At 42.9% G+C, this 26,492-nt stretch overlaps 1 protein-coding gene across 3 annotated transcripts in view; it reads right to left on the bottom strand.

Annotated features, from left to right (window-relative positions):
• LOC112235448 (receptor-type tyrosine-protein phosphatase U) overlaps positions 1 to 26,492 on the bottom strand; it is a 323,340-nt gene that overhangs the window by 129,607 nt on the left and 167,241 nt on the right. For all 3 annotated transcript variants that reach the window (XM_042304415.1, XM_042304418.1, XM_042304417.1), the window contains exons 7-10: positions 21,305 to 21,598; positions 17,488 to 17,805; positions 8,351 to 8,460; positions 6,341 to 6,542 (exon numbers count right to left, since the gene is read on the bottom strand). In XM_042304415.1, coding sequence (XP_042160349.1) covers positions 6,341 to 6,542; positions 8,351 to 8,460; positions 17,488 to 17,805; positions 21,305 to 21,598 — 924 coding nt within the window. The remainder of the gene's footprint in view (positions 1 to 6,340; positions 6,543 to 8,350; positions 8,461 to 17,487; positions 17,806 to 21,304; positions 21,599 to 26,492) is intronic.

Raw genomic sequence — 26,492 nt, 5'->3', positions numbered from 1 at the left:
CTATTGGTCTATTTCTCTGCTGGCTTTTCTCCCACTTGTTATGGAGACTCTTCGGGTAGGCTCGCTCAATATAAATAGCGCCAGAGATGCGGGAAAGAGGAGTGTGTTGGGTGAATATGTAAAACAAAAAAAAGTACAGGTGTTGTTTCTGCAGGAGACGCATAGTGATGTGGTGAATGAAGTTGATTGGGGGCTCTGGTGGAAAGGGGCAAGTGTGTTGAGCCATGGGACAAATCTTAGTGCAGGGGTGGCAGTCCTTTTTGCACCGGGTCTGGCTGTAAAAATTTGCTCCTCAAAGGAGGTGTGTAGGGGTAGGTTGCTTGTTGTTAAAGCAGAAATTAACAACATGTGTTTTGTCTTTATAAATGTGTATGCGCCTAACACAGGGAGAGAAAGAGGGGTTCTAGTGGGAGTCTTAGACAGGAACTCTCACAAGTAGCGCCTGAGGAGACGCTGGTGATCGGAGGTGACTGGAACTGTACAATGGATTTTACAAAAGACAGAAATGGGGAAGAGCCTCATTCAGTGTCAGTGGGAGTGTTAATCAGTTTGACCTAGTGGATGTTTGGAGAACTAAACATCCAAACACAAGACAGTATACGTGGGTGAAGGTTTTTGGGGCTAGGGTGAGTGCAGCTCGACTTGATCGTTTTTACATGTCCAGGAATCAGAGCAATAGGCTGCTGGGTGCTACCATTCTCCCAGTGGGGTTTTCGGATCACCACATAACCATGGCTCGGCTGTCTATTTCACCAGGGCCCCGGCAGGCATCTTATTGGAAGTTCAATGTAAAGCTCTTACAAGATGCCACTTTTTGCTCAGGTTTCCAGACTTTTTGGGAAAGATGGGGGCAGCGAAGAGAGGAGTATGAGTCTCTGAGTCAATGGTGGGATGTGGGGAAAGTGCAAATTCGGCTTTTCTGTCAACAGTACACAGCTCTCTCATCCTCAGAGGCTAGGAGAGTATTGGGGGAACTAGAGCGGTGTATTAGTGAGATGGAGGTAGAGATGGTGGGGCAAGGCAATGTAGGCCTCCAGGCTAACTTAGTCGAATTACGTAGGGACCTGGGCAGTTTTTTCCAGGTTAAAGCAAAGGGAGCACTTGTAAGAGCTAGGTTCTCCATGCTCAAGGAGATGGATGCCTCCAGCTCCTTCTTCTTTGGTTTGGAAAGACAGAGCAGTGAAGCCAAGGGTATGCATTGTCTACGGCTGTCTGATGGGCGGGTGACCTCTGTGGTGGGGGAGATGCGGGAGCGGACTGTGGAGTTTTATACTGAATTGTATAGGGCAGAAATGTGTGATCCTATGTGTGCTCAAGTCTTGTTCGCAGGACTCCCTAAGCTCTCTCGGGCACAGAGGGATGAAATGGACATTCCTCTGTTGTCACATGAACTGGCAGAGGCAGTAACCCAGATGTCCCCCGGTCGTGCACCCGGGGTCGATGGACTTCCAGTGGAATTTTACAAAAAATTCTGGGGAACAATTGGACAGGATTTCTTTTGCGTGTTGCGTGAATGCGTCGGGGTAGGAGAGTTCTCCACCATCTCTAGCCTGACTAGACCCAGCCTCCACTACCCTACCATCTCTAGCCTGACTAGGCCCAGCCTCATCTACACCACCATCTCTAGACTGACTAGGCCCAGCCTCTGCTGTCTGCATCTCCTTACCCCCTGCATTTTGACCTCGATTTCCCCCACTTGCGCTTGTACCCTCACCTTGTCTATGGCCTTTATGTGGGCACGCAAAACTCTTGTGCCCCAAATCCCCACATTCAAAACACCGTAGACTATCTGTGCTGGCAAAACCTGCATAGAGCCCCTCCCCATGCCTCACTTTAAAATGCACATTTAGCTGTTGCTCATTATTGTTCAGAAACATAAACACTTGCCTCCTGAACGAAACAACGTGCTTAACGGCATCTGCCTGAAAACCTGCTGACAGTACACGGAAACCGCTAGCAAACTTACCAAAACGACTCAGCTCTTTCCTAATTTGATCATCCGTAATAAACGGAGGCAAATTTGCCACTACAACTCCTGTTGAAGGGGGAGAGAGGTGAAATTGACACCAACACATCCCTTACAAATATTCCGCTAGCAATTAGCCTACCGACCAAATTAGCCCTTTTCATGAACACAACCACAGCTTTGTTCATTCTAGAAGCAGAATGTATAAACTCAGCTCCTACCTGTTCACCGACCGCGAGCAGAACCTCCTCCACCTTAACTCCGTTCTCAGGAACACACCTGAATCCATGCTGTATCGACAGCGTCTCCTCCGCGCTAGGCTGAGAAGCCATTGTGCACACTACACCTTCCAACCCCCAGGAAAGTTACTCTGTCCTCTTCCACCCTAACTTTGAAAAAAAACTTTGGATACCGCTAAAAACAAATATTGCATTAACCCTCCACCATAGAAAATAACATGTAAAGAAAAGAATCAAGAAAGTTAGTTAGGATAGAGCTTTCCACACCAAACACTCAAACTCCAAAAACTCCCAGCATGCACCGAGAGAGAGAGACAGAGACAGAGAGAGAGAGAGAGAGAGAGAGAGAGAGAGAGAGAGAGAGAGAGAGAGAGAGAGGAGAGAGAAGCATTGAGGTTTCCTCTGAGGTGTTTTTATTCCTGCCTTTTTACACAGGTAAACATGCATCATTAAAAGTGAATGGAACACCAGGGATGGATTTCCTTCTTCAGTAATAAGCTCAGAGTCTGTCTCTCTCTCAGCTGGGAGATGCTGCATGGTCCCATGAAGATAGCACTGCATCTATCCTTACACATAACAACCGCTTTCCTCTCTGCTGTTTGTGCTTTGTTGTGTGCGATGAAAGGGTGTCAATCCTTTTGAGAGGATGGGAGAGGTAGTACTTCTATTCTTGGAGGAGTTGTTTTGCCACTGCAAGAGGATAAAGCAACTGAGGTTGAAAGTCAAATTTCAGACCCTGATAATAGCACAGAGTGAGTGAAACCTACTATAGCTAGCTACACAACTGCACACAAGCACAGACAGTCTTCAGTGATATACCTCGGATAGAGAGACTGCAGTATTGGGAATCTATGAAATTGATGAGAGACATACACCATATAGAAGAGGACATGACATTGGTATATTTTCCTCTGATGGATACAAAGGAATGAATTAGTCTATCTCACAACATTCACTTAAGACCCAGAGGAGTTGTGATTACAACAGCCATGTGCAATATCAATTAACATATTGCTGTTACACCCTTCAGACATACACTACATGACCAAAAGTATGTGGAAACCTGCTCATCGAACATGTCATTCCAATATCATGGGCATTAATATGTAGTTGGTCCCCCTTTTGATGCATTATTAACAGCCTCTACTCTTCTGGGAAAACCTTCCAATAGATGTTGGAACATTGCTGCGGGGACTTGCTTCCATTCAGCCATGAGCATCAGTGAGGTCAGATACTGATGTTGGGTGATTAGGCCTGGCTGGCAGTTGGTGTTCCAATTCTTCCCAAAGGTGTTTGATGGGGTTGAGGTCAGGGCTCTGTGCAGGCCAGTCAAGTTCTTCCACACCAATCTCAACAAACCATTTCTGTATGGACCTCACTTTGTGCACAGGGGCATTGTCATGCTGAACCAGGAAAGGGCCTTCCCCAAACTGCTGCCACAAAGTTGGAAGCGAAGAATCTACTAGAATGTCATTGTATGCTGTAGTGTTAAGATTTCCCTTCACTGGAACTAAGGGGCCTGAACCATGAATAACAGCCCCAGACCATTATTCCTCCTCCACCAAACTTTGCAGTTGGCAATCTGCATTCGGGCAGGTAGCGGTCTCCTGGCATCTGCCAAACCCAGATTTGTCAGTCGGAATGCCTAATGGTGTGTTCTAAATTATCTTATGAATGTATTGCAATGTTTTTAAAATTGTATAACTGCCTTCATTTTGCCGGACCCCAGGAAGAGTAGCTACTGCCTTAGCAGCAGCTAATGGGGATCCATAATGAATACAAATTCAAGATTACGCGTTCCCACTGCTCCAGTGTTGAATTGCAGCATGCTTTACACCACTCCAGCCGATGTTTGGCATTGCGCATGGTGATCTTCGGCTTGTGTGCGGCTGTTCGGCCATGGAAACCCATTTCATGAAGCTCCTGACGAACAGTTCTTGTGCTGATGTTGCTTCCAGAGGTGGTTTGGAACTCAGTAGTGAGTGTTGCAACCAAGGACAGATGATTTTCAATCTCTACAAGATTCTGTTCTCGGCAGTGCCGTTCTGTGAGATTGTGTGGCCTACCACGGTTGAGCCTTTGATGCGCCTAGACATTCTCACTTCACAATAACAGCACTTACAGTTGACGTGGGAAGCTCTAGCAGGGCCGAAATTTGACAAACTGACTCGTTGGAAAGTTGGCATCCCATGACAGTGCCACGTTGAAAGTCACTGAGCTCATCAGTAAGGTGATTCTACTACCAATGTTTGTCTATGACTGTGTGCTTGATTTTATATACCTGTCAGCAACTGGTGTGGCTGAAATAGCCAAACCCACACATTTTAAGGGGTGTCCACATCCTTTTATATATATATACATATATATAATATATATATAGTGTATTTACAGACTCCTGTTATATCCTTCAGACAGTTGATGTTCAACTTTGATGCAAGCTAGGTGACATGGCACACACATGGACACGCACTCTACACACACATGGATTTTGTATTGTAGATACAGTGCATTCGGAAATCAGACCCTTTGCCTCTTTCCAAATGTTGTTATGTTACAGCCTTATTGTAAATTGGATTCAATTGTTTTTTTTACCCTCATTAATCTGCACACAATATCCCAAAATGAAAAAGCAAAAATAGGTTTTAAGAAATGTGTGCAAATGTTTGCAAAAAAAACTGAAGTATGACTGACATTTACATAAGTATTCGCAGCTACTTCAGGTCTCTCCAGAAATGAGAGAGAAATGCAATCAGGTTCAAGTCTGGGCTCTGGCTGGGCCACTCAAGGACATTCAGAGACATGTCCTGAAGCCACTCCTGCAGTGTGTTGGTTGTGTGCTTAGAGTCATTGTTCTGTTGGAAGGTGAACCTTTGCACCAGTCTGAGATCCTGAGCGTTCTGGAGCAGGTTTTCATCAAGGGTCTCTCTGTACTTTGCTCCATTCATCTTTCCCTTGATCCTGACTAGTCTCCCAGTCCCCGTCACTGAAAAACATCCCCAGAGCATAAGGCTGCCACAACCATGCTTCACCTTAGGGACATTGCCAGGTTTCCTCCAGATGTGACATTTAGCATTCAGGCCAAAGAGTTCAATATTGGTTTCATCAGACCAGTTAATCTTGTTTCTCATGGTCTGAGAGTCCTTTGGTGGAGTGCTGCAGAGATGGTTGCCCTTCTGGAAAGTTCTCCCATTTCCACAGAGGAACTCTGGAGCTCTGTCAGAGTGACTATCGGGTTCTTCGTAACCTCCCTAAGCAAGGCCCTTCTCCCCCAATTGCTCAGTTTGGCCGAGCGGCAGGCTCTAGGAAGGTTCCAAACTTCTTCCATTAAGAATGGTGGAGGCCACTGTCTTCTTGGGGACCTTCAATGCTGCATAAATGTTTTGGTACCCTTCACCAGATCTGTGCCTCGACACAATCCTGTCTTGGAGCTCTACGCACAATTCCTTCGACCTCATGGCTTGGTTTTTGCTCTGACGTGCATTGTTGACTGTGGGAACTTATATAGACAGGTGTGTGCCCTTCCAAATTATGTCCAATCAATTTAATTTACCACAGGTAGATTCCCATCAAGTTGTAGAAACATCTCTGATCAATAGAAACAGGATGCATCTGAGCAAAAAATGTTGGCTCATTGCAAAGGGTCTGCACACTTATGTAAGTAAGATATGTCTGTTTTTTATATTTAATACATTTGCAAACATTTCTTAAAACCTGTTTCCGATTGTCATTGTGTGGTATTGTCTGTAGATTGATGAGGAAAAAATATATTTAATCAATTTTTGAATAAGGCTGGGAAGGGGTCTGAATACTTTCCGAATGCACTGTAAATGCGGCAGCAGGTAGCCTAGTGGTTAGAGCGTTGGGCCAGTAACCGAAAGGTTCCTGGATTGAATCCCCGAGCTGACAAGATAAGAATCTGTCGTTGAACAAGTCAGTTAACCCACTGTTCCCCGGTAGGCCGTCATTGTAAATAAGAATTTGTTCTTAACTGACTTGCCTAGTAAAATAAAGGTTAGAAACTGCCTTAATGTTGCTGGACCCAAGGGATCCTCAATAAATACAAATGCAAATGGATAGACAAACATTCAAGTGTGAACACATACACCTGCAGTTGTACACACACATCGACACTCACCAGAAATGTTGGTGGTGATCTCAGTTAGGGCGGTCTGGCCGAAGCCCTTGGTTGTGCGAGCACGGACAGAAATCAGATATGTGGTGCCAGGGTGAAGGTTGGAGAACATGTGATAGGTCTCGTTCCTCAGCTTCGACACTGTTCTCCTAGGTCCTGGCACATTGATGCCTGGGTCAGACGACTCAATGCTCTGATAGCTGATCTGTGGACAGATAAATACAAAAAAGACACCAGAATGATTCATATAGCAATTATTTCTGAGAACAGGAGTTATTTACTTTATGGAGCAACTACCTTTTAACTTTTGTTCAATTGATTTTCTCTGAGGATTCACATCTGAATTTGAAAATTGTTCTTCTGCTCTAAGTCAATGTACTGATTAGTAATGTTGCTTTTCAAATCAAATTGTATTAATCACGTGCTTAGTAAACAACACGGTGTGTACAATGCAGAGAGTAAGAAAATAGAGAAATAATAGAAAAGTAAAACATGTAATAATAAAAGTAATAATAGTATATAAGTATATAACTTGGTTACACTGAGTCGATGTGCAGGGGTACAACGTAATTGAGGTAGACATGTACATATAACTAGAAATAAAGTGACAGAAATAGTAGCAGCAGGAAATGTGATCCAGTCCAGTGTAATGCTGTTATTTTTTCATGAAAGTAGAATCATTATCAAACCGATATTGTTTTGTGTGTTTACAGATTTCCCAACCTGGGGGTTGCACAATAACAAGATGTTAATGATTTTGTTTGGCTTGCTCATCCATTCATAATGGTCAAGCCTGAAGGACATTCATGCTAATATGGAAATGTGTTCTGTGTGAAATATTGATGCTGTTGGAAGCAATTTTTTCCCCACCCAGTCAAACTGTTTTATGGGATTCCACCCATGTGGCGTCAGAGAGTAATGTAAAAACTGGGATGTTAAATAACACAGACACGCCTTGCTTCCCACTGACTTGAACCAAACTATTGACTATGCAGATTATTTTAAGAGCACGATATGCCCATGCAGGCGTGGTAACTGTGAAGATAGCCAATGACTGTACACAGTACACACAGAGACCTATGTGTTCCTCATAAAAAAGCCAACATAAAAACCGATAATAGCCTTCAGAAAGAGCAAAGAGGACCAAGGAGGGGCTTGTGAGGCTGGAGTTATAGCGATTGATGGGCTCAGGGAGACTGGTCAAAGCTTTAATGGGAGAGAAATTAAGAGGATTCCTTCTGCGGCTCTGTCTAAAGCTCTCTTTGTCAGCTCAGAGAGATCAGGACGTTACTGGAAGAAAATCCATCCACTTTATATGTCAAACCACAAACCCCATTTAATTATCATCCTTGAGATGACATTGAAAGAGAGAGGGCTGAGCCCCTACCATAGGTGAAGACAAAATTAGCATGAATAAATTAGTGCTCATAAATGAGGGTGAAAAATGTGATGATGCATGGCAGTGCTACAGTATATGCTGATAAATATTTTTCTTAACTTCTCTTGGTGACAATGTGCCAGACTACTTGCTAGCTCTAGATGTACTGTTAGATGAGTGGAGAGAAACAGAGAGCACTCTGGGGATGGACTATGAGCTTGTAAAAAAATGCCATACACAACCACACATATATAGAGGCTGATATGTACTGTAGCTTCTGCCTGTATTCTTAACGTCAAACAGCTGTGTTGTGTCTATTACGTCAATTAACAGCCACCTGTAAAATATAGCTATTGTTCTGTCCTTGTTTCTAACTCTCTGTTTGAAAAGTTCTGTGACATTTCTCTCCTAGAACTTACCTGTGCTAATCAATGCCTGTGACACTGCTCTTGCTGACCTAAACTACACCAATCAATTACTACAATTTATGAGGGTCAATTTTGGGAGGAGATGTTTAGAGGAAGATGATTGGAGGGCATCGAGCAGAGTGGGAAGCATCCTTATCTTTCTGTACAGCACTTTGATATATCAGCTGATATCTATATATTTATATAAATAGATTTGATTTGATTTACCTCGTATTGGGTGATGAGACCATTGGGTTCCACTGGCTCCTCCCACTTGAGGAAGATCATGTCTTCCAGGGGGGTGAAGGTCAGCGATTCAGGGGTGATGCCACCGGGAACTATGGGAAACAAGCATGTCAGGCAATTGAAGCTGTAAAATCATGGCAAGTATCTCATAATGTCAATATCATATTCTGTGGTCAATGTCACTGAGCCCCTCTTACAATGTTAGCCTTAGAACTGAGAATTCTGCATGATGTAGGACATAAAGGATTATATTTTGTGTCAGAGTCAGAGAGTGTACAAGCAAAGAGAATAGGAGATGATTGATGGATATAAAACCACTGAAGTAGAGTAATCATTATCAAGTGCTTACAATCAATTCAGACTGATCAGGTTTGTACTATCATCATGAGGGTGAGGTTCATATTACATGATATAGAGATCCCGAATCTTTTAAATTTGAGTACGGAGTCTGACATGAAGACTATTGTAGCTCTGCTGGAGTCACTTTTATTGATAACTTTGACACCTTCTGGAAACAGAAGATACTCTTCAGGAATGATTGCATCCATCCAAATCATCTTGGCTCCTGGAATCTGTCTACACATTTCAAGGTTGCATTGAAACATTGACTGGTAAATGATCCAAGACCAGCTCAGTTAATCCCTACCATTGTGACAATGAGTCGTCACAACGCTGCATCAAATGTACATGATCTTAGGGGCATTGGCAAACACAATGTAAGTAATTTAACCTCTTGAGCTTATGGCTCAATACTGCCCCGTTGGAGGAAGTGCGTGCCCATAGTAAACTGAAAATATTTTTTTCCAAAATTGCTAATATATGCATATAATAATAATTATTGAATAGAAAACACTCTAAAGTTTCTAAAACCGTTTAAATTATGTCTGTATGTAAAGCAGAACTCTCAGGGCAGCCTTTCTCCCAAACTCTCTCTTGTCAAGAGAAAAGTTGGGTCAACTTTGACGTCATCGCCCCCACCCTTCCCAGGCAGCTACCGATCTGGGAACAGTATGTATTTGTTCAGCGCGATGTCTGCTTTCAATTGGCACGTTCATTGTTTGAATTTCGCGCTCCCTCATCCTTTGGCGGGCGAAAATGCCCGGTTCACTCTCACATACATGCACTCTATTGCGCGCGGCCGATTTGGAGAACGTTCTTTTCCAATAGACACCAGTTGAAGCCGGTTCGTTTGTTTGCGATTATCATTGTTTTACATGATAAAAACATCATTTTGCTCGATTCTGCACTTAGTTTGACCAGTTTAGTCGACATATAATATGTAATTTTGAAGTTTGATTGCGCAAGAGTGCGGGACCAGAAGGAGCAGAAGTTATTTTGGGTGCATTTCAGCTGAAGCTGTTAGCATATGCTAATACAAAGACGCACAACTTGAAACCAAACGATGTATTGGGTAAGTATGACTCCTTCTACGTCTTCTGATCGAAGAACATCAAAGGTAAGGGAATATTTATGTGGTTATTTTGGGTTTCTGTGGACTCCAAACGTAGAGGAGACACTGCTAATATCTGAGCGCCGACTCATAGCATAGACTAGTGAACGAATTCTGTAACGTTAAAAATAAATGTAACACAGCGGTTGTATTAAGAAGAAGTGTATCTTTGTAACTATATGTAGAACATGTATATTTAGTCATGTTTATTGCTTGTTATCTGACGTTATCTGTCCGAGCTATCATAATTTCTCCGGACATTTTGAGTAGCATTTTTGAAATGTCGTCATTGTAAACAGAGATTTATGGATATTAATGGCATATTATTGAAAAAAAAAAAAATGTACTGTGTAACATGTAATATTACTGTCATCTGATGAAGATTTTCAAAAGGTTAGTGAATTATTTATTTTTTAATCCTACTTTTAAATTTTATATTTTCTGGGACAAAATGGCCGCCGTTTGCCTTTTGTTTCGGTGGTGGTCTAATATAAATGTGTGCTATGTTTTCGCCGTAAAACATTTTAGAAATCTGACTTGCTGGGTAGATGAACAAGGTGTTTATCTTTCATTTGAGCTATTGGACTTGTGTAGGTGTGGAGGTTAAATATGTCTAAGAATATTTTTTCACATTTTGTGTTATGCTAATGAGCTTGAGCCGTAGTCACGATCCCGGATCCGGGATGGGTAGCATCAAGAATTAATGTATGTACCCCTAATTGCACTGAATACATCTGTTCATCCTACAGCTATTGTAAGCAGTAATCATGAGCCTATAAACCAGAGTTACACTTTTAGCACTGTGGCGGTGTGCAATAGTAGGAAGACCTCAGCTCCAATGTAAATAAGGTAAGTCTACCTCTGATAAGCTTCCCAGTAAAGCATTAAAAACAATCAAGCAACCCAGAAAAGTGCTAAAATTAACCCATTTTAACACATGTAGAATAAGAAACAAGGTCCATGAAGTCAATAACTTGCTTGTAAACAGATGACATTCATATTCTGACTATCTCTGAAACTCATTTTGATGATACCTTTGATGATACAGTGGTAGCAATACATGGTTATAACATCTACCGAAAAGACAGAAATAAGAAAGAAATAAGTCTCTCACTGTTGCCGCCTGCTACCGACCCCCCTCAGCTCCCAGCTGTGCCCTGGACACCATTTGTGAATTGATCGCCCCCCATCTAGCTTCAGAGTTTGTTCTGTTAGGTGACCTAAACTGGGACATGCTTAACACCCCGGCAGTCCTACAATCTAAGCTAGATGCCCTCAATCTCACACAAATCATCAAGGAACCCACCAGGTACAACCCTAAATCTGTAAACAAGGGCACCCTCATAGACGTCATCCTGACCAACTGGCCCTCCAAATACACCTCCGCTGTCTTCAACCAGGATCTCAGCGATCACTGCCTCATTGCCTGTATCCGCTACGGAGCTGCAGTCAAACGACCACCCCTCATCACTGTCAAACGCTCCCTAAAACACTTCTGTGAGCAGGCCTTTCTAATCGACCTAGACCGGGTATCCTGGAAGGACATTGACCTCATCCCGTCAGTTGAGGATGCCTGGTCATTCTTTAAAAGTAACTTCCTCACCATTTTAGATAAGCATGCTCCTTTCAAAAAATGCAGAATTAAGAACAGATATAGCCCTTGGTTCACTCCAGACCTGACTGCCCTCGACCAGCACAAAAATATCCTGTGGCGGACTGCAATAGCATCGAATAGTCCCCGCGATATGCAACTGTTCAGGGAAGTCAGGAACCAATACACGCAGTCAGTCAGGAAAGCTAAGGCCAGCTTCTTCAGGCAGAAGTTTGCATCCTGTAGCTCCAACTCCAAAAAGTTCTGGGACACTGTGAAGTCCATGGAGAACAAGAGCACCTCCTCCCAGCTGCCCACTGCACTGAGGCTAGGTAACACGGTCGCCACCGATAAATCCATGATTATCGAAAACTTCAACAAGCATTTCTCAACAGCTGGCCATGCCTTCCGCCTGGCTACTCCAACCTCGGCCAACAGCTCCCCCCCGCAGCTACTCACCCAAGCCTCTCCAGGTTCTCCTTTACCCAAATCCAGATAGCAGATGTTCTGAAAGAGCTGCAAAACCTGGACCCGTACAAATCAGCTGGGCTTGACAATCTGGACTCTCTATTTCTGAAACTATCCGCCGCCATTGTCGCAACCCCGATTACCAGCCTGTTCAACCTCTCTTTCATATCATCTGAGATCCCCAAGGATTGGAAAGCTGCCGCAGTCATCCCCCTCTTCAAAGGGGGAGACAGCCTGGACCCAAACTGTTACAGACCTATATCCATCCTGCCCTGCCTATCTAAGGTCTTCGAAAGCCAAGTCAACAAACAGGTCACTGACCATCTCGAATCCCACCGTACCTTCTCCGCTGTGCAATCTGGTTTCCGAGCCGGTCACGTGTGCACCTCAGCCACGCTCAAGGTACTAAACGATATCATAACCGCCATCGATAAAAGACAGTACTGTGCAGCCGTCTTCATCGACCTTGCCAAGGCTTTCTACTCTGTCAATCACCATATTCTTATCGGCAGACTCAGTAGCCTCGGTTTTTCGGATGACTGCCTTGCCTGGTTCACCAATTACTTTGCAGACAGAGTTCAGTGTGTCAAATCGGAGGGCATGCTGTCCGGTCCTCTGGCAGTCTCTATGGGGGTGCCACAGGGTTCAATCCTCGGGCAGACTCTTTTCTCTGTATATATCAATGATGTTGCTCTTGCTGCGGGCGATTCCCTGATCCACCTCTACGCAGACGACACCATTCTATATACTTCCGGCCCGTCCTTGGACACTGTGCTATCTAACCTCCAAACGAGCTTCAATGCCATACAGCACTCCTTCCGTGGCCTCCAACTGCTCTTAAACGCTAGTAAAACCAAATGCATGCTTTTCAACCATTCGCTGCCTACACCCGCACGCCTGACCAGCATCACCACCCTGGATGGTTCCGACCTTGAATATGTGGACATCTATAAGTACCTAGGTGTCTGGCTAGACTGTAAACTCTCCTTCCAGACTCATATCAAACATCTCCAATCGAAAATCAAATCAAGAATCGGCTTTCTATTCCGCAACATAGCCTCCTTCACTCACGCCGCCAAACTTACCCTAGTAAAAGTGACTATCCTACCGATCCTCGACTTCGGCGATGTCATCTACAAAATTGCTTCCAACACTCTACTCAGCAAACTGGATGCAGTTTATCACAGTGCCATCCGTTTTGTCACTAAAGCACCTTATACCACCCACCACTGCGACTTGTATGCTCTAGTCGGCTGGCCCTCGCTACATATTCGTCGCCAGACCCACTGGCTCCAGGTCATCTACAAGTCCATGCTAGGTAAAGCTCCGCCTTATCTCAGTTCACTGGTCACGATGGCAACACCCATCCGTAGCACGTGCTCCAGCAGGTGTATCTCACTGATCATCCCTAAAGCCAATACCTCATTTGGCCGCCTTTCGTTCCAGTTCTCTGCTGCCTGTGACTGGAACGAATTGCAAAAATCGCTGAAGTTGGAGACTTATGTCCCTCACCAACTTCAAACATCTGCTATCTGAGCAGCTAACCGATCACTGCAGCTGTACATAGTCTATCGGTAAATAGCCCACCCATTTTTACCTACCTCATCCCCATACTGTTTTTATTTATTTACTTTTCTGCTCTTTTGCACACCAATATCTCTACCTGTACATGACCATCTGATCATTTATCTCTCCAGTGTTAATCTGCAAAATTGTAATTATTCGCCTACCTCCTCATGCCTTTTGCACACAATGTATATAGACTCCCCTTTTTTTTCTACTGTGTTATTGACTTGTTAATTGTTTACTCCATGTGTAACTCTGTGTTGTCTGTTCACACTGCTATGCTTTATCTTGGCCAGGTCGCAGTTGCAAATGAGAACTTGTTCTCAACTAGCCTACCTGGTTAAATAAAGGTGAAATAAAAAAATAATAATAAAAAAAATGCCAATGGAGGCAGTGTTGCGGTCTATATTCAGAACCACATTCCTGTAAAGCTTAGAGATGATCTAATGTTAAATACTGTTGAAGTAATATGGCTACAGGTTCATCTGCCTCACCTAAATCCCATTCTTGTGGTAAGCTACTATAGACCACCAAGTGCTAACAGTCGGTATCTGGATAATATATGTGAAATGCTTGATAATGTATGTGATATCAACAGATAAGTATATTTTCTGGGTGATTTAAATATGGACTTGCTATCATCAAGATGCCCACTCGGGCAAAAACTTTAAACTGTAACCAGTGCCTGCAACCTGGATCAGGTTGTCAGTCAACATACCAGGATAGTTACAGACAGCATAGGAATTAAATCATCAACATGTATTGATAACATTTTTACTAACGCTGCAGATAATAGCCATATCTAGGAAAAACACATTTCCAAAGTCGTGGCCTAATATAGTGTATAAGAAGTCATAACTTTTGTAGTGATTCTTATGTTGATGATGTAAATAATATTTGCTGGTCTGTGGTGTGTAATGAGGAGCAACCAGATGCTGCACTTGACACATTTATGAAACTACTTATTCCAGTTACTAATAAGCACGCAACCATTAATAAAATGACTGTAAAAACGGTTAAATCCCCTTGAATTGATGAGGATTCGAAAAATTGTATGGTTGAGAGGGATGAGGCAAAAGGTATGGCAATTAAGTCTGGTAGCCCAACTGATTGCCAAACGTACTGCAAATTGAGAAATCAATCACTAAACTAAATAAAAATAAACTACACTATGAAGCAAAGATAAATGATATAAAGAATCATAGTAAAAAGCTTTGGGGCACCTTAAATGACATTTTGGGAAAAAAAGCCAAGTCGGCACAAAGCCCACTGAAATTGCAAACTGCATTAATTACTTTTTCATTGGCAAGATAAGCAAACTTAGGGATGACATGCTAGCAAAAAATACTGGCACGACACATCCAAGTATATTGGACCAACTCATGAACTTTACAAATTCCGTAAAGTCAGTGTGGAAGAGGTGAAAAAATTGTTGTCTATCAACAATGGAAAATTACTGAGGATAATAGAAGACGATATTGCCACATCTTCAATGTAAGCCTACTAGAGAGCATGTGCCCTCAGGCCTGGAGGGAAGCTAAAGTCATTCCACTACCCAAGAATAGTAAAGCCCCCTTTACTGGCTCAAATAGCCGACCAATCAGCCTGTTACCAACCCTTTAGTAAACTTCTGGAAAAAATGGTGTTTGACCAGATACAATGCTATTTTACAGTAAACAAATGGACAACAGAATTTCAGCATGCTTATAGGGAAGGACACTCAACAAGCACAGCACTTACACACATGACTGATGATTGACAGAGAAATTGATGACACAATTATTGTGGGGCTGTCTTGTTAGACTTCAGTGCAGCTTTTGACATTATTGATCATAGTCTGCTGCTGGAAAACGTATGTGTTATGCCTTTACACCCTCTGCTATAATGTGGATAAATAGTTATCTGTCTAACAGAACACAAAGGGTGTTCATTAACGGAAGCCTCTCCAACATAATCCAGGTAGAATCAGGAATTCCCCAGGGCAGCTGTCTAGGCCCCTTACTTTTTTCAATCTTTACTAACGACATGCCACTGACTGAGTAAAGTCAGAGTTTCTATGTACGTGGATGACTCAACACTATACACGTCAGCTACTACAGCAACTGAAATGACTGCAACACTCAACAAAGAACTGTAGTTAGTTTCAGAGTGGGTGGCAAGGAATAAGTTAGCCCTAAATATTTATAAAACTAAAAGCACAGTATTTGGAACAAAACACTCACTAACCCTAAACCTCAACTAAATCTTGTAATAAATAATGTGGAAATTGAGCTGTTGAGATGACTAAACTGCTTGGAGTAACACTAGATTGTAAACTGTCATGGTCAAAACATATTGATGCAGTTGTAAGCTAAGATGTGGAGAAGTCTGTCTATAATAAAGCGATGCTCTGCCTTCTTAACAATACTATCAACAAGGCAGGTCCTACAGGCCCTAGTTTTGTCGCACCTTGACTACTGTTCAGACGTGTGGTCAGGTGTCACAAAAAAGGACTTGGCTCAGAACAGGGCAGCATGGCTGGCCCTTGGATGTACACAGAGAGCTAATATTAGGGATGTCAATCTCTCCTAGCTGAAAGTTGAGGAGAGATTGACTTCATCTATACCTACTACATAGAGCCATGACTAAATGGAACTATCCCCATCAAGTAATTGATGCAATCAGTAAAATTACACTTAAAAAACAGATTTAAAAAACACCTTATGGAACAGTGGGGACTGTGAAGCAACACAAACATTGGCACACACACACATGCGCACACACATGCGCACACACACATGCGCACACACACACGGATTTAGTACTGTAGATATGTGGTAATGGTGGAGTAGGGGCCTGAGGGCACACATTGTGTTGTGAAATCTGTGAATGTATTGTAATGTTTTAAAATTGTATAAACTGCCTTAATTTTGCTGCAGCAGCTAATGGAATCCATAATAAATACAAATATAATTATTGTACTATAGTGGACAGGGCATTTCTATTGTACCATGAGTCTTATGCCTTCAAAATATCAAAATACCTCCATGAAATAGTGGTGATTAAATGCATCCTCAGCTGATGGCCAGTGATGACATTCCTTAGTATAAATGCTGAATAAACCTCTGTCTGGCCTGGACACCAGGGGAAGCCTGGCCTATACACATCTCTATAAAAACAAAGCTAACTGTTTTGATAGTATCCTCTGTGCACTGTGGTTTTCTATTCCAGACCACAATCCCCATTAGTCTCTCTCCCTCTCTTTTTCTCTCATTCGCTCTTTTTTCTTTCTCCCTTTCGTTTAGTTTCTTTTTAATGGAAAAATACATTTGATCTTCAGCCAGGCATCTGCAATGCACAGAGGCTGTTGGCTGCCTTGGCTCAAAAGGAATGTATTGAGAGATATGGGGGAAAATCCGTTCTCACTGGCTTCATTTTCATTTGAGAAATGAGATGGATCCTTTGGTATGCTGATGCAGCCTCTTGGAGATGGTCACAATACTTTTATTCTAGTCTACTGAGACACAACCGCATGGGACAGGAGACGAATCATGATAGTTATGAATCGCTTCAATCAAACTGTAGCTACTGATGTTGACTGACCCAGTGTTATCAATCCCAACTGTATAGATAGCTAGATTTTTTCCCCCATTTTTCCCAGCATTATTTTTGTTAATTTGTTAACACAAATATGAATTTAGAGCAGAGATAATACCCTCTGGAGAAAGGTTTTGGATGACTCCCTAGGTACTTTCGGTTATTTTGATCACCAAAGTGATCCCTGAACAGTCTGTCACTAAAACAGCCAAGTGTTTCTTACAGGTCTCTGGGAAGAAGGGATTGAGAAGGTAGACAGCCATGTGAGGAGGTTGGAAAGCAGCCAATTAGGCCACTCTAACACAAGACGGTTCCGATCATTCTACTTCCTATGAAAATGTGCCCTGTACGTATCAGTGTCTTTTTATGTCTCAAACATTCTCCCATGTTATTCTGGTTTCTATGAATAGGTACCCTGTATGAGCTCCTACGTACAGTATATGTCTCCAACATTCTCCCATCACTTACTGTCCTCTTCAGTCTGGAAGGTGACCTCCCGACCCTCCTTCTTACCCTCAGGGTTGGCGAGCGCCAAACGGACCTGGATGGAGTGGTAGGCCGGCAGGTCACGCAGGGTGAAGCGTGAGGCATTGTGCTCAACCGCCAGGCACTCACGCACAGTAGTGTTGTGCCCACCGCCGCCCCCTACGGTGGCATAGTGGTAGCACAGGGACACAGAGTAGGTGTGGCAGCGGGTCAAGTTGTAGGCCAGCGTCTCCCACTGCAGGGTCAGCTGCCTGGACTGGATCTCTGAGGCTGTGAGACTTCGCAAGGCCCGTGTGGGTTCTAATAAAGAGGGAAGGCAGGAGGAAGGGAGGGAAAGGAAGAGAGAGAAGGCAATGTTATCAACTAGGTCCAGGTCTTCTTTTGAAAAACATGTTTTTATCTCAAGAGACTAACCTGGTTAAATAAAGCTTAAATAAAAACTGTTTAAACACAGTGTAAATTACGAAATCCGCCAGTTATCTTTGTTGCTAGGTCATTTTGGAAAGGCTGCTTGTTTTTAGTAGTCACCCAGTTACTTCTGGTCACTGCTGGGTTTGGGGTCAACACTGTTTCTTTTGACTCAAGCAGAAAGAACTAAAGCCTTGTCTTCCTATTCCTCCCTCGGGAGAGACAGCTAGAGGGATACAGAGGTACTGAGAAGCTTCTGTGCCTTCAAGCACAAGCCAGTCAGTGTTGCAGTAAGAGATACAGGCTACAGGGGTGAGCCAAGGCCAATCTCAGCAACACACTACCAATGGAGGCATTTGTCACAGCCCATTATTGATGCCTTTTTGTCAAACAGTATTCCACATAATGTATTGTATTGCTTTGTTCTTTTAATAGGATTTGTGACTAATGGCGGAGGAGAGTGAGAGTGACAGAGGAGATATGGAGCGGAGGGCTCAGCAGTGAGAAAAGTAAGGTTATATCAGCCAACGTCTTCATTCCTGCACTGACTATCACACTCAAAGGGATTCTTCTCTTACTGCAGCTATTTGTGCTGAGAACTAAAACAATGGAGGTAATGTATCGATAAGCGATGGGACGCTTAAAGGAACAAAGGCAGTAATCAAAGGAGATGGATTTGAAAGGCGCTCTCTCTAAATATGCAAGGACATATACGAGCACAAACAGGCACATGCACACACACTAACTCACCACTCAAAAGGTAATCTCTTCCTTGCGGATATTTATCTCTGTATCCCTTTCTATTCATTATATCTCTCCCTGAAGTTTATCCATTTATCCCTTCCTATTCATTATCTTTCTCACTGAAGCAGAATTTCATGATACTGGCAATCTAAACTTAAGCCTCTCCACAGTCACCTGTTTACTTTCCATTTTTATTTTTTTATTTTGCATTTTGGTCTAGAAGGAAGCATGACCACTGCATTGTTCTGGACATCAGTTTGTGATAGCAGAAAAATATGTGGGCTGGGTAATCAAGTAGTGGTACATTAGTGGCAAAGCTAAATAAAGAGGGGTTTTAAACTGACGAACTGAAGAAAAAAACACAGAAGAGGCCACAGTGTGCCCATTGTGGATTTTCATCAAATTGGACTTTTGTGCCAACACCCTTCCTCTTGCCCAGTCTATTTGCCTGCATTCCACGCTCGACTGTGTGCAATGCACACTCCCTGGCAACCTTCGGAGAGGGGTTGCAGTATCCCCAACATGGCCCAGAGCGACATGCTTATTCCTCACGTTTATAGAAGTGAGAGGAAAAGAAGGGGAGAGCTTCTGGTTTATACCCCCACTAATACTGATCCATGGGATTAACTGTGTACAGGGTTATCCTTGACCTGGGTTGGTGCTAGTCTGTGGAGGGAGTCTGTGGAGACTTATCCACAAGGGAGATGGGAGACGAAGGAGGAATGAAGCAAGATGCAATCACTGACAGAGAGGCCTGACATGATGGGCGAGGAAGACGAGCTGTGAAAGGCATGAACTCTCTGTAATGTTCCTAATTTTAGTTGGGCACCGGCATGAAGCCCCTCGCTCAGCAGAGAGGTTTGGTGGCAGGGGGCTCTCCAGAAGGCTCAGTGACCCAGAAGCAGGTGGAAGCCTATTAACGTGGTTTGGAAATAACTTGTCTCCTCTGTGATTTACTTGAGGGATTTAGAGCTACGATAATGCAGCCCTGCTGATAATCACAGTGATGGCTCATCAAGCACACCTGGCTGGCCATCAGAGGCGGGCGGAGACCATGTTCATATTCACGGCCATTAGTTTTACAGCACTCACAGGAGGACGTCCGGACTACACTACATAGGTCAGAGCAAGCCAGGAAGAGATGAGTTGTTCACACAGAACAGCAGAACATACCCAGTCCATGGCAACACTCTTTTTTTGGAGAAGAAATTCACTTTAGTCAGAATAACACCCAGAGGGTCCAAGCCTCCCATCTGTTCACTCTGGTAACTAGCACACTCCCAGAGATACCCACTGTGACCAGACCATACATTTCCTTCCTTACCTAAGCAGCCCAACAAAGGTGAGGAGGATCATAATGCAATGATGAAGTGTGGGGTCAGTGTGGGATCTGGACCAGATGGTCTGGGGGACAGGGGTCAAAGGAACTCAAGGGTGTCCAGGTGGTGATTAGAGAATCATGGAGGGTGGACCTGGTGATGGATGAAGAGTATGTGAAGGTGTGTGAATCAGGATGAGGCCACCAACAGAACAAACAAGTAGAAACAACAACCTAACCCGTATGTTGTAAAAACAACAGCTTGGGAAATTACAGGGCAAGAGGTCAGGCTTTGATATCTGAGACAGTTATTTGGAGTCACTATCGGTATGCAAATTATCCGGAGGAAAAAAACATGACAGACAGGATATAATGGTGCCACTAAAATACATGTACATTAGAACAGTGTGTGCATCCTCTCACTTCACAACTATAACATTCCCTCTCCTCTTTCCCTCTCTATCTCTTTGAAATAGAGAGGGAAATATAAAATATATATTTGAATGAGAGCTGGCTCTGGGCTCTCTCTATTTTACTGTTTGTGGCTATTGGGAAATGGAGTGTGCTTAATGTGTCATCAGAGAGAGGACATGGAGGCTATGGTTGGAGGAACAGGGAGGGGGGGTGTGAGAGATGGTTTGTGGTGGGAAGACATCGCTGTGCATATTAGACTGATGACTGTAGAAGACATGGGACAAATGCCCACAGGAAATAGGCATGAATTTTGTGGTTGAGTGTCTGTGCGTGTGTGTATGTGCATGTGTGTGTTAGTTGTTTTCTTCCAGCACAAATGATATTTTTTACAAAGACCACCTCTCAATCTCACAGAGATTTCAGTCTGGAATACAATTTTTCCACATTATCACCACAGTCCATGGTCTGTTATTCCACAATATAATGAGCAATTACTCTGAGATTAAATAAAGTCTGAGCATCTAGCTGTTGTGCATATGTACTTTGAATAGTATTAAGAAATATTCTCTCTAAAATGACCAAAAAATATGAGGAGAGTTTCTGAATTTTCGGAGGAAACATCCACAAAGGAAGCAAACAGCTTGTAGAGTGATACATTTCCCTCTATTTATCAAGACTAGAAACATACCAAGACCAAGAAAACTAGAATGATCTTACAATAACAATTGCAAATAATTTCAAAAGGTATGTGGCTTTAAAAGTATGACATGGTATGGTAAGATTTTATCAAGGATTTGCAAGTGGTTAATAACATGTATTACCAAAATATTCTGTGTTACCAAACACTGCCAACTATGAGAATGTCACATACTGTACAAGCTTATCTAGACCTTGTCACACCGCCCAGACCCTCACCTGCACACTTAGTCCTGCTGACGAGGGGTGGTCCAGGTGGTCCGGTGCCGCCCTCTCCGGGCCGGGTCAGCAACACACTTATGTGATACTCCGTGTCTGGGTCCAGGTGCCACAGCTTGTAGGTGACCATGTTGACCCCATGGACCTCAGACCAAGGTGATTGGCTGGCCCGGTACTCAATCTCCTTCCTGATAATAGGGCCATCTCCCAGGATGGAGTTGGTGTTCAGCTGGATGATCAGATATGTGGAGCCAGCTCTCAGCAGCTGTGGGGGCGCGATAGGGGAGGGGGGAACTGTGGGAAGAAGACAGGCTGTGAGTTTATTTAAATGTTATTATTGCTTCTATACACTGTAGCTGTATATCTTCCATCCATTATGTGACATTTGAGGACTATGTTGGTCGGAAGTGGTTGAACTGCATTCCACTGTACTTAAAAGTACTATATACTATTGCTAATCAGTCTTATTACAACATGCTTATCAGCTTTATTCATCCTTTTACTCTAAATAGGAGGCCTTTTACTCTAAATAGGCCTCCTTTTACTACATCCATAACCTTTACTTCTTTTTTTTCACCTTTACTTAAAACCTCTTAAGGATAGGGCTGATTGCTGCCCCCTTTGGGGTGATTGGGTGCCCATAGTAAACAGAAAAAAAATCTGTCAAAAATGGCTAATATATGCATATAAAAATTATTATTGAATAGAAAACACTCTAAAGCTTCTAAAACCGTTTAAATTATGTCTCTATGTAAAGCAGAACTCTCAGGGCACTCATTCTCCCAAACTCTCTCTTGTCATCATAAAAGTTGGCCCAACTTTGACGTCATCGCCCCCACCCTTCCCAAGCACTTTCAGCTTTCAATGGGGCTTCTCATTGCGAGAATCGCGCGCTCACGAGGGTTTTGGCGGGCCGAAACCTTGCGGTCACGCGAGAAAACAGGCTACTCTAACGCGCGCTCTGTCTTTGTTCCAAGATTGATTAAATGACTCGTGTGTTTCTCTTCGTCCTGAGAATTGCTGTGAAGCTAGATAACATGCTAATGCTGTGTTCTGAACATAGTTTTACAAGTTTAGTCGACATATAATATGTAATTTCGACGTTTTGGTGCGCACCCACTTGACTTTTGGCTGCATTTCAACCGAAATGTGTCGTGTTTGATCACCGAAAGACACAGACTTCCAAACTAAAGCTGTTTTTGGTAAGTATAAACCCTTCCAGGTCTACTGATGGAAGAACAGCAAAGGTAAGGGAAGATTTATGTGTTTATTATGGGTTTCTGTGGACTCCGAAGTAGAGGAGCCAAAATGCTAATTCCTGAGCGCCGACTCATATTATAGCCTAGTGAACGAAATCTGTAACGTTAAAAATAAAAGTAACACAGCGATTGCATTTAGAAGAAGTGTATCTTTCTATACATATGTAGAACATGCATATTTAGTCTAAGTTTATGTTGTGTATTCCATGTTAGCTGACGGCATATGGCGGAGCTATCGTCATTTCTCCGGACATTTGAGTAGCATTTTTTTGAACATGCCGTCATTGTAAACAGATTTATGGATATATATAGCATATTATTGAAAAAAAAATGTACTGTGTAACATGTTATATTACTGTCATCTGATGAAGATTTCAAAAGGTTAGTGCAATTATTTTTCTTTTAATCCTGCGTTTGGTGATTGCATATTTTGTGGAATTTGGCTATGGAAATTAGCTTGGTCTTCGGTGTGTCTTCGGTGGTGGTTTGACATAAATATGTGCTATGTTTTCGCCGTAAAACATTTTAGAAATCTGACTTGCTGGCTAGATAAACAAGTTGTTTATCTTTCATTTGAGCTATTGGACTTGTTAATGTGTGGAGGTTAAATATTTTTAAGAATATTTTTTGCGTTCCATGCGCCACATTCCAGCTGACGGTGGGAGGGCTGGTTCCCAATTGGGACTCAACATGCTTAACAGGTTTAACAAGATAGGCCAGTTCAGAACAAGTTCTCATTTACAACTGCGACCTGGCCAAGATAAAGCAAAGCAGTGCGACACAAACAACAACAGAGTTACACACGGAATAAACAAACGTACAGTCAATAACACAATAAAAAAAATCTATATACAGTGTGTGCAAATTAAGTAAGACTTAGGGAGGTAAGGCAATAAATAGGCCATAGTGGCGAAGTAATTATAATTTAGCAAATAAACACTGGAGTGATAGATGTGCAGAAGGTGAATGTGCAAGTAGAGAAACTGGGGTACAAAGGAGCAAAAAATAAATAACAATATGGGGATGAGGTAGTTGGATGGGCTATTTACAGATGGGCTATGTACAGGTGCAATGTTCTGTGAGCTGCTCTGACAGCTGATGCTTAAAGTTTAGTGACGGAGATATGAGTCTCCAGCTTCAGTTATTTTTGCAATTCGTTCCAGTCATTGGCAGCAGAAAACAGGTAGGAAAGGAGGTGGCCAAAGGAGGAATTGGCTTTTTGGGTGACCAGTGAAATATACCTGCTGGAGCGTGTGCTGCTATGGTGACCAGTGAGCTGAGATACCTTAACCTAGCAAAGACTTGTAGATGACCTGGTGCCAGTGGGTTTGGAGATGAATATGAAGCGAGGGCCAGCCAACGAGAGCATACAGGTCGCATTGGTGGGTAGTATATGGGGCTTCGGTGACAAAGCGGATGGCACCGTGATAGACTGCATCCAATTTGCTGAGTAGAGTGTTGGAGGCTATTTTGTAAATTACATCATCGAAGTCAAGGATAGGCAGGATAGTCAGTTTTACGTGTGTATGTTTGGCAGCATGACTGAAGGATGCTTTGTTGCGAAATAGGAAGCCCATTCTATATTCAATTTTGGATCGGAGATGCTTAATGTGAGTCTGGAAGGAGAGTTTACAGTCTAACCAGACACCTAGGTATTTGTAGTTGTCCATATATTCTAAGTCAGAACTGCCCAGAGTAGCGATGCTGGACGGGCGTGCAGGGGCAGGCAGCGATCGGTTGAAGACCATGCATTTAGTTTTACTTGCATTTAAGAGCAATTGGAGGCCACGGAAGGAAAGATGTATGGCATTTAACTTGTTGAGGATAGGGGGCAGTATTTTCACTTTGGATGAATTGCGTGCCCATAGTGAACTGCATCCTACTCTGTCCTAAATTGCTAATATATGCATATTATTATTACTATTGGATAGAAAACACTCTGAAGTTTCTAAAACTGTTTGAATTATGTATGTGAGTATAACAGAACTCATAGGGCAGGCAATCTTCCAAACAAGAAGTGAAATTCTGAATGTGGGGCAACTTTGACGTCATCGCCCCCTCCTTTCCTAAAAAGATATGGATCTGTTAGCACTTCCTACGCCTTCCACTAGATGTCCTCATTCAGTAGAAAGTGGAATGGAGCATTTGCTGTGAACTTTGACCGAATGGGAGGGGAAATAGTAAGTGTCCCGACAGAATGCCATTTTCCTGTGGCGCATTTCTCTGTGGGTGCTACCGCTGTTCCATTTGGCTCCAGCTGAAAACGTATGATCCGGTTGGAACGTTATTGGATATATATGATAATAACATCCTGAAGATTGATTCTCTACCTAGTTTGACCAGTTTATTCGACCTGGAATATATCTTTTGGAAGTTTTCGTGCGAGTTATGCTGGACCAGCAGTCAGTTTTTGGGCACGTGAGCTGAAAGTGATAGCAAATGCAGCTACTTGGACACTAGTATTGGACATTATGGAACAAAACAATGATTTATTGTGGAACTAGGACTCCTTGCACTACATTCTGATGAAAGATCATCAAAGGTAAGGGAATATTTATGTTGAAATTTCATATTTCTGTTGACTTCAACATGGCGGAGAAATACTTTTACGTCTGAGCGCAGTCTCAGATTATTGCAATGTTAGGCTTTTTCCGTAACGTTTAAAAAAAATCTGACACAGCGGTTGCAGTAAGAACCAGTGTATCTTTAATTATATGTAGAACATGTATCTTTAGTCAAAGTTTATGATGAGTATTTCTGTTATCTGGCGTAGCTTTCTATAATTCCTCCAGATATTTTGGAGGCAGTTCTGAACATGGCATCAATGTAAACCGAGATTTGTGGATATAAATATGCATATTATCGAACAAAACATAAATGTATTGTGTAACATGTTATATGAGTGTCATCTGATGAAGATTTTCAAAAGGTTAGTGATTCATTTTATCTCGAATTCTGCTTTTGTGACTATCTTTGGCTGGAGAAAATGGCTGTGTTTTCCCTTTTATTTGGTGGTGGTCTAACATAAATATATGTTCGGACATGATGGGTAGATGAACAAGATGTTTATCTTTCATTTGAGGTATTGGACTTGTTAATGTGTGAAAGTCAAATATTTCTAAAGAATATTTTTGAATTCCCTGCGCCACCTTTTCAGCTGAACGGGGGGGGGGTGGAGTTCCCTGAGGGGAATGTGAGCGATGTGTGCCTCCGCTGGCACCATACATTAATGCAAGCACTTCACAGAGGAAGTCACCAAGATGAAAGAAGCGACCCAACATCATTGAGGACAAGTTGTCAAAGCAGAAATCATTTCAGAGGCCACCGTCCAAATGACACTTACAGCAGACTCTCAGAGCCACTGAGCAATTATACAGTAAGTCGACTGTGTGAGGGGAAGATGTGAATGAAGAAAAACAAGAAGAGCTAGAGAATGATCAGAGTTAGATCTGTGGCTGTGACCAATCCCTGATTCCTGCAGAGGCGCAGGTATCTATTAAGACCAAATGCTGCGCCGACAGAGATGGCCGCCTCGCTTCGCGTTCCTAGGAAACTATGCAGTATTTAGTTTTTTTACGTGTTATTTATTACATTGGTACCCCAGGTAATATTAGGTTTTATTACATACAGTTGGGAGGAACTACTGGATATAAGAGCAACGTCAACTCATCATCATTACGACCAGGAATACGGATCCTGTGTTTTGCCCACCACCCGGGACAATGGATCGGATCCCAGCTGGCGATCCAATACAACAACGCCGTAAAAGGGGCAGACAAAGCGGTCTTCTGGCCAGGCTCCCCAGCCACGTCCTAAGAGGATGCGCAGACCAGCAACTGGTGTGTTTACGGACATATTCAATCAAACCTTATCCCAGTCTGCTGTTCCCACATGCTTCAAGAGGGCCACCATTGTTCGCCTCTTCAACC

This window comes from Oncorhynchus tshawytscha, linkage group LG23, assembly GCF_018296145.1.
Source record: "Oncorhynchus tshawytscha isolate Ot180627B linkage group LG23, Otsh_v2.0, whole genome shotgun sequence".
Lineage (NCBI taxonomy): Eukaryota > Metazoa > Chordata > Actinopteri > Salmoniformes > Salmonidae > Oncorhynchus > Oncorhynchus tshawytscha.
This window is presented reverse-complemented; position numbering and strand designations above follow the sequence as displayed.